The sequence below is a fragment of the Chlorocebus sabaeus genome, chromosome 23 (assembly GCF_047675955.1).
Source record: "Chlorocebus sabaeus isolate Y175 chromosome 23, mChlSab1.0.hap1, whole genome shotgun sequence".
Lineage (NCBI taxonomy): Eukaryota > Metazoa > Chordata > Mammalia > Primates > Cercopithecidae > Chlorocebus > Chlorocebus sabaeus.
Window position 1 is genome coordinate 1,829,416 of NC_132926.1, and position 9,666 is coordinate 1,839,081.

Genomic DNA, 9,666 nt, shown 5'->3' on the forward strand with positions numbered 1-9,666 from the left:
TTTTCTAATCTGGTAAATGTTGACAGATTTAACTCAAAAACAAAGGCTCTTAGGGATGTGCAGTAATTTGAGGGACTTGCAATAATTTTCAAGAGCGTAAAGGAGTCCTGAGACCAAACAGTTTGAGAACTGGTGGTCCCGCTTACAGGGGCCTTGTCTTGAGACACAGCAGGAAAGAGGGGTGTTAACTGGTAGTGTCAGCTCTGTCTCCAGTGAGTGAGTTTGCCTCTCTGAGCCTCATTTGTCTTACCTGTAACATGGAGTGAGAAATGATACTTCCCTACCTACCTTGTTGGTGCTCAAGAAAGTACTCGCACAGTACAAATCCCCACCCTGACAAAATCCTGGCCAGGAGCCTAAGTTATTTCTTTCCTGTAATCTGTTTTAAACGAATGCAAGGAAGCAAAGTGTACTAAGTGATGTGGGTTTCAAAACCTCCTCTTAAACCCCAACATTTGTTTTCATGAATATCGCTCTAAAATTGGCATGACTGGTTTTCTCCCTCTGCTCGGTACATGGCCTAGAGCTGATCAAGGAAGTGCTGTCACTGGAGGAGAAGATCCACGACTTAGCCCTGGAGCTGTACACGCAGAGGTCACTGCTGGTGATGGGGCGGGGCTACAACTACGCCACCTGCCTGGAGGGAGCCCTGGTGAGCCCCCACTCCCAGCCCCCACCCCCACGGAGGACAGGCACAGGAGACCTGGAGGAACTAGCGGGAAGGAGGGCAGGGCGTTGGGCTTGGGGAGGGCCGGGTCTAAGGACCCCTTGACCACTCCTGTGAGCTTATGCTGAGCACCAGCTCTCCACCAGGTTTCTAGCCCTGGGCACACAGAGATGGGTGAGGCAGGTGCTTGCCGCCAGGGAGCTCCCAATCTACTGAGGAGAAAGGGACAGGGTGCCTGGGGTGTGCCCCTTCAGCTGTCCAGCCACTGCCAGGGCCCAACTGGAACAGCTCACTGAGACCTCATGAGCTTTCCTAGGAGAGGCTGGCGGTTGCTAGTCACCTCTCATCCAGGAGAAAACAAAGCCTCCAAAAGCTTAACTGTCTCACTCAAGGTGACGCAGAGGACCCGAATCAGACCTGAGTCCGTGGGGACCGAGTCCGTGGGGCTTTTGTTTTTTTCCGCCACCACCAAAACTGCGACGGGGGTCCTCCACAGAGTTTCCTTGTTACCCCTCAAACTTCCAAGGGGAGTTCGAGATCCTGCAGGAATAAACTTTGAGGGCCCTGCTTTTTCAAAAATGGATGACAGGCCGTTTGCCGCCTGTAGCAATAAAGATCCACACCAGCAAAGAGAAAGCTGATGGGGCAGGGACAAGGTGCCAGGGCCACAGGGCTGCCCAGAGGGTGGGCAGAGAACCAGGCAGGGCCCTGCATCTCAGGTTTGCCCTCTGTCAGCGCACCGTGCACGGAGCAGAGGCTCAGCCCAGGTAACAGGGACAGCGCTCCAGGTGAGGGTGCACTGACCATCAAGATGAGGGCATTAACCATGGCCCAGCTGGGCTGCCGTCCTCTTCCATCTCCTCCCCACCACCCCCATTTGAAAGACAATGCTAGGCTGGTGCAGCAGCCCGTGCCTGTAATCCAAGCACTTTGGAAGGCCAAGGCAGTCAGATCGTTTGAGGTCAGGAGTTCAAGACCAGTCTAGACAACATGGTGAAAGCCCATCTCTACTAAAAATACAAAGCTTAGCTGGGTATGGTGGTGCACGCCTGTAATCCCAGCTACGTAGGAGACTGAGGGAGGAGAATCACTTGAACCCAAGAGGAGGAGGTTGCAGTGAGCCAAGATCGTGCCACTGGACTCCAGTCTGGGTGACAGAATGAGACTCCCATCTCAAGAAAGAAAGAGAGAGAGAGAGGGAGGGAGGGAGGGAAAGAAGGAAGGAAGGAAGGAAGGAAGGAAGGAAGGAAGGAAGGAAGGAAGGAGGGAGGGAGGGAGGGAGGGAGGGAGGGAGGGAGGGAGGGAGGGAAGGAAGGAAGGAAGGAAGGAAGGAAGGAAGGAAGGAAGGCAGGCAGGCAGGCAGACAATAAGACAATGCCGGTTGCATGTGGTCACCGGCAACATTCAGAATTGATTTTCTTGGTCTTGGTGGGGAGTGCTGGGCTGACCACAGTGAGCTCCATCTCCTGCACCCGCCCCCTGGAGATTCTGACTCCTGGTACAGGAAGTCGAGGACAGGCAGGTGCTGCTTCTTGGGGTGCAGTAGAGACAAGGCCTGGGGTGCACTGACAGCCCCCAGATGACTCTGCCTCATGGGTGGGGGACTCAGCTGCAGCAGCTGAATGTACTGGTGAAAGGTGCACATTTCAGCCATGCCGCCACATGAGTCTGGTGAAGAAAGAAGTGTTTAGGTGGCTGCTGGCACGAGCCAGTGGTCCTCTGGTCACTGGGAGGCCGGCACTGCAGCTGTCTGCAGCCTCCAGAGTGGAGCCACACTCCTTACAGTGTTGCCCTGACCCAAATTAACAGTGCTGGCGGGGAGTCGAGAGAGGATTTATTCCACTGTCTCACCACTTCAATGACGTGGATCTGTGGTAACTGAATAGAGATGGGTCTACCTGAACATAGAAAAAAAATTAATTCAAATAACACCCCAGTTTGTGCGATTTTGCGTGGAACCACTCTTTAGAAGTTATTAATGGGCGAATGCTTAATCAGATAATTAATTGAAGGTATAGCTAAGCAGAATACAATGCCATCGTGATAAATGTGGCTGACTAGGGAGGAGAAGAGGGTGAGCTAGGCTGACTCCTACTTGTCTGTCCTAAGGGGTGGCTGTGCATGGGACTGGAGAGAGACAGAGCAGCAGTGCCCGGGGCTGGTGTGGGGACACAGAGGTTGTGTCCTGGTCTGGTGCGTGCCCTGGATGGTAACCAGGCCTCTCCCCGGGCCCTTGCTGGGTGTCCTCAGTGCTGTCAACCACTCCAGGCATCTGTCTGCCTTGCAACCCTTGGCTCTCTGCCTTCCGGAGTCATCCTCCCCTGGTTCCCCTTCTTCCCCTCTGGTTGATCTGCTCCTGCCCCATCTGCCCAGAGTGACTCTGATCTCACCTCCTCTTTCCAGAAAATTAAAGAGATCACCTACATGCACTCCGAAGGCATCCTGGCTGGGGAGCTGAAGCACGGGCCCCTGGCACTGATTGACAAGCAGATGCCAGTCATCATGGTCATCATGAAGGATCCTTGCTTTGCCAAATGCCAGAATGCCCTGCAGCAAGTCACGGCCCGCCAGGTGAGGGCTCTCCACCGGACTGGGCCGGCTCTCTCCTGCTTTTCTGCACACGTGCCCACCTCACCACTGTCTGCCAGTGCCAGCGATGGATGGTCTGGCCAGCGCGTGGCTGTGAGCGCACACCCTCCCCGGGCCCCCCTGTGAGGAGTGCACACCCTTGGAAAGGAACTGGTCAGCCTGCAGCTGTCCCACACAGCTCTTGGGCGGGGCCCGGGGTCCCACACTGCCATGAGCAGCGCCGGATGCTGGCCTGGAGCTCGGGGGAGGGGCTCCTGGTGGAGATCCCCGGGGCAGGGTTTCCCCGTTCTGCGGCCAGGCACCTCTGACGCGAACTACCTGGAGTTAAGCCAGATCTCACAGGGCAGGGGCACAGCTTTCCAAAGACTGCCCTTGATTCAGGCACCTGTCGCAAGCCAGGGAACCACCCGCACTTCTGAGCAACTGACTATTAATCCAGGGATTCCCACTCTCCCCTCAAGTTCAATAATTTTCTAGAACGACTCAGAGAGCTCAGGAAATCACTATCCTATTACAGTTTTATTATAAAAATCACAGCCAACCCCAAACAAGGCATCCATAGTTTGAGGGCCCCAAATGTGAAGTTTGTGTCCTCAGGATGTGTCACCCTCCCGGCACGTCACTGTGTGTCTGCAGGGAGCTCCCCTGAGCTTCTAGCTTCAGTGTCCGGAGTTCGTATTGTGGCTTTATTAAGTAGGCAGGACAGAGTGAACCATCGGCCACGTGATTGAACTCAGCTACCAGCCCCACTTTTGTCCTTGGCGGTTGGGAGATCAAGCTGACAGGCTCATGTCTCAAAGCCCCGCCCCTCTAATCATGTGGCTGGCTTTCTGGCAGGGCGAGACCCCATCCTGGGACTATCTGCAGGCCCACCACGAGTCGTCACCTTAGCATACAGTCAGGTATAGTCCAAGAGACCTCCCATAGATAACGAAGACGCTTCTGTCACATGGGAGGGTCCAGAGGCTGGGAGCTCCCTTCCTGGAACCGGCCACAAAGACCAACCAAATGCTTTGTGCACAGCAGCCGCCCTGAGGTAGGAGGGCAGAGTTCATGAAGTTTCAGGGAGGTGAAATCCAACAAGGTGCCTCATCCAGATGTCACCACCCCTGGCTCAGCACAGAGGTCAGTGTGAGGGGATAAAACACAACTGCATCCTTTCCCCACTTAAAACCCTCCCATACCTTCCTGTCAAGCCACAGGTAAGCCTTCCCTGGTAAGGAGATCGCCATCCTGCTGCACCATTTGGCAGCCCCATTTGTGCCTTGCCGAGAGCAGGGCAGACTCACTCCTAAGCCTAGAGGGGCTCGTAGTCCAGTGGTGGAAAACAAAAACCTGCCTTTTTGTCCTGCGTTATCTGGCCCTTTCCTCCTGCTTCAGTGAGCTCCAGGCACTCCAGCTTTCCTTCTGCTTCCCACTCACGCTGCGCCCACACCCGCCTCTGGGCCTGCGCTGGCTGTTCTGCTGTCTGGAATGCTCTTCCCGCAGAATGCTCTGCCGAGAGTTGGCCTCATCATTTAGGGCTCAATCCAAATGTCTCCTGTTTTTGAGAGAGCTTCGGAGACCTCACCCGTCTCCCAATCACATTATCCTGTTCTCTTGCCTTGGTGGCATGTCTTTGGAATTCATCTTTATTTCTTGGTGTCCTTGTCTAGGTTTTTGTTTTCCACCACTAGACTACGAGCCCCACTAGACTCAGGAGTGAGTCTGCCCTGCGCTCGGCAAGGCACAGATGGGTGCCGCGTGATGCAGCAGGGTGGCGATCTCCTTCTCAGGGGAGGGGAAGAAACCCACCAAAAAGCCTCAGACACTTGATCCTTTCCAAGCATTTGTGTCCCACATGTACCACCTCACCCAGGATTCCAGCAAATGCAAAAAAGGACTGTTCTCATCACAGTCCTGTAGCTTCCAGATCCTCCGCATGCATCCGGGATTGCTGCTTTCAGAGACGATCTATTTTATGATCCTATTTCTCTGCTCCAGGGTCGCCCCATTATACTGTGCTCCAAGGACGATACTGAAAGTTCCAAGTTTGCGTATAAGACAATCGAGCTGCCTCACACCGTGGACTGCCTCCAGGGCATCCTGAGCGTGATTCCGCTGCAGCTGCTGTCCTTCCACCTGGCTGTGCTCCGAGGATATGACGTACGTCTAAAAACCGCACCGAACAGCAGAGAGGAGAGACGTAGCCCCAAAGTTCCTTTGTGTTCTTTAAATACTTAAATAGTCATAGCATAAGTAGTTTTATTTAAAGTAGCTTTCTTTTTCTTTTCTTTTTTTTTGAGACAGTCTCACTGTGTCGCCCAGGCTGGAGTGCAGTGGCACAATCTTGGCTCACTGTAAGCTCCACCTCCCAGGTTCCCGCCATTCTCCTGCCTCAGCCTCCCGAGTAGCTGGGACTACAGGCGCCGCCACCACGCCCGGCTAATGTTTTTGTATTTTTAGTAGACACAGGGTTTCACTGTGTTAGCCAGGATGGTCTTGATCTCCTGACCTCGTGATCTGCCCACCTTGGCCTCCCAAAGTGCTGGGATTACAGGCGTGAGCCACCATGCCTGGCCTAAAATAGCTTTCTTTTTAAAGTAGCTTATACCACCTCCCGCCCCCCAAAACAAGCTGGAAACTGCAAAATGTATCTTCTGATCATGGCACTAACCTATAACAAAATGTATCTTCTGATCATGGCACTAACCTATAACAAAATGTATCTTCTGATCATGGCACTAACCTATAACAAAATGTATCTTTTGATCGTGGCACTGATCTTCTGATCATGGCACTAACCTATAACAAAATGTATCTTCTGATCATGGCACTAACCTGTAACCTGGCCAGGTGAGGCAGCTCATGCCTGTAATCCCAACACTTTGGGAGGTCAAGGTGGAAGTATTGCCTGAGGCCAGGAGTTTGAGACCAATCTGGGCAATATAGCAAGACCCTGCCTGTATAAAAAATTTTTTTTAAATTAGCCTGATGTATGTACCTGGAGTTCCAGCTACTTGTGGGGCTGAGGTGGAAGGATCACTTGCGCTCAGGAGTTCAAGGCTTCAGTGAGCTAGGATCACGCCACTGCACAGGGTGGGCAGCAGGGTGAGACTCTGTTTCAAAACAAAAAACCGGAAACAACCTCGTCACCCAGAGGCAATGCCAATTAGCAAATGTAGTATTTTAGTCCAGGTTTTTCCTGTGCATGTGAGTTTTTTTAAAAATATTATTTAATATTATGTCAAGGATAAAATGTTTGCATCTTCCTTTTATTGTTACATTGCAAGTATTTTCTTACATCTTTATGAGCTTGTTACATGTAGCATTTAATCATTACATAATATTCCACCACAATCTTATAACATGATTTTCTTTTTTTTTTTTTTTTTTTTTTTTTGAGACGGAGTCTGGCTCTGTCGCCCAGGCTGGAGTGCAGTGGCCGGATCTCAGCTCACTGCAAGCTCCGCCTCCTGGGTTTACGCCATTCTCCTGCCTCAGCCTCCCGAGTAGCTGGGACTACAGGCGCCGCCACCACGCCCGGCTAGTTTTTTGTATTTTTTTAGTAGAGACGGGGTTTCACCGTGTTAGCCAGGATGGTCTCGATCTCCTGACCTCGTGATCCGCCCGTCTCGGCCTCCCAAAGTGCTGGGATTACAGGCTTGAGCCACCGCGCCCGGCCAACATGATTTTCTTAATGTTTACTTAGCCAATCTTCTACTATTTAAGCTGTTCCCAGTTTTTTGTCTTCATAAATAACACAGCAGTGAACATCTTTGTATATACAATGTTGTCCCACATTTAAGATTTGTCCTGGCTGGGCACGGTGGCTCACGCCTGTAATTCCAGCACTTTGGGAGGCCGAGGTGGGTGGATCACAAGGTCAGGAGATCGAGACCATCCTGGCTAAAATGGTGAAACCCCGTCTCTACTAAAAATACAAAACATTAGCTGGGCTTGGTGGCGGGCGCCTGTAGTCCCAGCTACTCGGGAGGCTGAGGCAGGAGAATGGCGTGAACTCCAGGAGGTAGAGCTTGCAGTGAGCCGAGATCACGCCACTGCACTCCAGCCTGGGTGACAGAGCGAGACTCTGTCTCAAAAAAAAAAAAAAAAAAAAAATTTGTCCTTAATCTAACAAATGAGCTATGATCTAATATGATCTAACATTTTAGACTCCTAACATATATTGCCAAATTATGTTCCAGAAAAGAAACAATTTATCATCTCACAGCAAGTAAGAACACATAGTTCATAGTATAAAGAAATAAAAGTTTTATTACAATTTTATTTTGAAGCTTTTAAAGATACATAACAATACAAAGAATATAATGAGTACCTGAATATGTACATATCATCCAGAGCTGACATTTGCTAACATGTTTTCATATGTGTTTCATCTTTTAAAATATCTAAATGTAAGACATTGCAGATACCAGATACAGTAGAAGCCTACTTTTTTTTTTTTTTTTTTTTGAGACAGAGTCTCGCTCTGTCACCCAGGTTGGAGTGCAGTGGCGCCATCTCGGCTCACTGCAACCTCTGCCTCCTGGGTTCAAGCGATTCTCTGCCTCAGCCTCCTGAGTAGCTGGGACTACAGGCGCGCCACCATGCCCAGCTAATTTTTTTGTATTTTTAGTAGAGACAGGGTTTCACCATGTTTGTCAGGCTGGTCTCGAACTCCTGACCTGATGATCCACCCACCTCGGCCTCCCAAAGTGCTGGGATTACAGGCGTGAGCCACTGCGCCCTGCCCAGTAGAAGCCTACTGATGAACCATTCCTATATTTCCTTCCCACTCCACCCTAAATGAATTAGTCACATGGAATTCATATATATTCTTACAAGAAAAGTGAGTTTTTAACGGTATACATCAAGTTACCTGTGTTTAAAAGCATGAACCATATTCTTTAAATCATGTTAACAGATCGTGACACACATCAGGTACACAATAAATGTTTATTGAGGGACTAAACCTTATACAGTTACATGAAGCTTCCGGACTAAAGAATCTGCTTCCAAGATGCAGGTCTGTAGGTTGGTGACTATGGTGAACGTCTGTCTCCTTGTTTTTAAGTACTCTGAAAATTGTCTTTGAGGGATAGCATGTTGCTGAGATCTTCGGGGTCCTGAACAGCCACTTTTTTTCGTTTTAGGTTGACTTTCCCAGAAATCTGGCCAAGTCTGTGACTGTGGAATGAGGATGAGAGCGTGACAAGACCATCACCACCTTTCCTCTGATTCCAGATGTGTCCCAACAGCAGGGATGCTACATGGGAAGAGAAGTGGGCATCCCACATGTTCTGCGTGCTCCTGTAGAGTTTGACAGCTTCCACGTGCCTTCTACCCAAGTGCTTTTGCTTACAGCAGATACTGTTTCTCTGTGTCCTGAAGTCGCCAGCGGAGAAGGGAATCATTGTTTACACATGGGGACCAGAGCAGACTTCTCCACTACTGTGCAATAGAGATACAGCTCTCTTCAGAGTAACTGTGAACCTTTTATAACCAACACTAGAGTTAGTTTTAGAAGACAAAATATTTATAATGACGATTGTATAGCTTTTAAGTTATTTTTCTAGTTTGTGGCTTTCCGTAGCCGTGGTAACGCCCAAACTGTTCATCCTGGCTACCTGTGCGCTGTCTCCAGGCTTGCCCCTGGCAGGTGGCATTCATCTCAGATGTGAGCACAAGGCATAGCCCTCTGGACTCCTTTCTCCTTTTCCTTCCTGTCTAGGCTGCTCCTGAATCCTGTTCCCTGACATCCATGAAGCCCCCCCAGCACCCATCTGTGCTTCCTATAAGTCCAGTTGAAATCTCAACCTCCTTCCACACTTTTTTCTCGTGTGTGGCCCAGATCCCTCCCCCTCTCCAACTTCTGTTGAATCTGATCACAGCTCTTTTTAGGCCCAGGCAGCATTTTGGTCCCTGCTCCTTGCCCATATAGTAAAACAGCTTGAAATATCCCATGCAAGAGAGTAGTTTCAAGTGGGCGACTCTGCTCTCGATTTAAAAGCGTGCACAATCAAAGTACTATGCAATTTTAGGACAATAAAGAACATACAATTTTGTGTGTGTGTTTGCATTTTGTTAACCTCATTCTTTTTGTGTACTTTGGATTTTGAGGACTGTGCAGGAGCTCGGCCGTGTTTGGAGGGGCAGCCCTGTTTGTTAGTAACCATTGGCCTCTTCCACACCTGAGACCTATGGGTTTCTAGTAGGAAAAGGAGGGCTGTTTTCTAGGTTACAACAAATGCAAGAGATTTGAGACTCAGCAGAGGGGCCACTGAACCTGGAAGGGGTTGGCCAGAACCTGGAGACAGCACAGAGGGCTGAAACTCTCTAATTTGTATTTTTTCCCCCAATTAACCTATTACAGTCTGTGGTTTCATTAATACAATCAGACAAGAAGATTGAAAGCCAGAGAGTTCTGA

The 9,666-nt window shown here is 50.1% G+C and overlaps 1 protein-coding gene across 1 annotated transcript in view; it reads left to right on the plus strand.

The window, feature by feature from the left end:
• GFPT2 (glutamine-fructose-6-phosphate transaminase 2) overlaps nucleotides 1-9,303 on the plus strand; it is a 54,075-nt gene extending 44,772 nt beyond the window's left edge. The window contains exons 16-19 of the mRNA XM_037992755.2: nucleotides 525-652; nucleotides 3,071-3,238; nucleotides 5,240-5,401; nucleotides 8,392-9,303. Of these exons, the coding sequence (XP_037848683.1) occupies nucleotides 525-652; nucleotides 3,071-3,238; nucleotides 5,240-5,401; nucleotides 8,392-8,436 (503 nt within the window). The 3' untranslated portion in view covers nucleotides 8,437-9,303. The remainder of the gene's footprint in view (nucleotides 1-524; nucleotides 653-3,070; nucleotides 3,239-5,239; nucleotides 5,402-8,391) is intronic.
• Nucleotides 9,304-9,666: the final 363 nt, after the last annotated feature.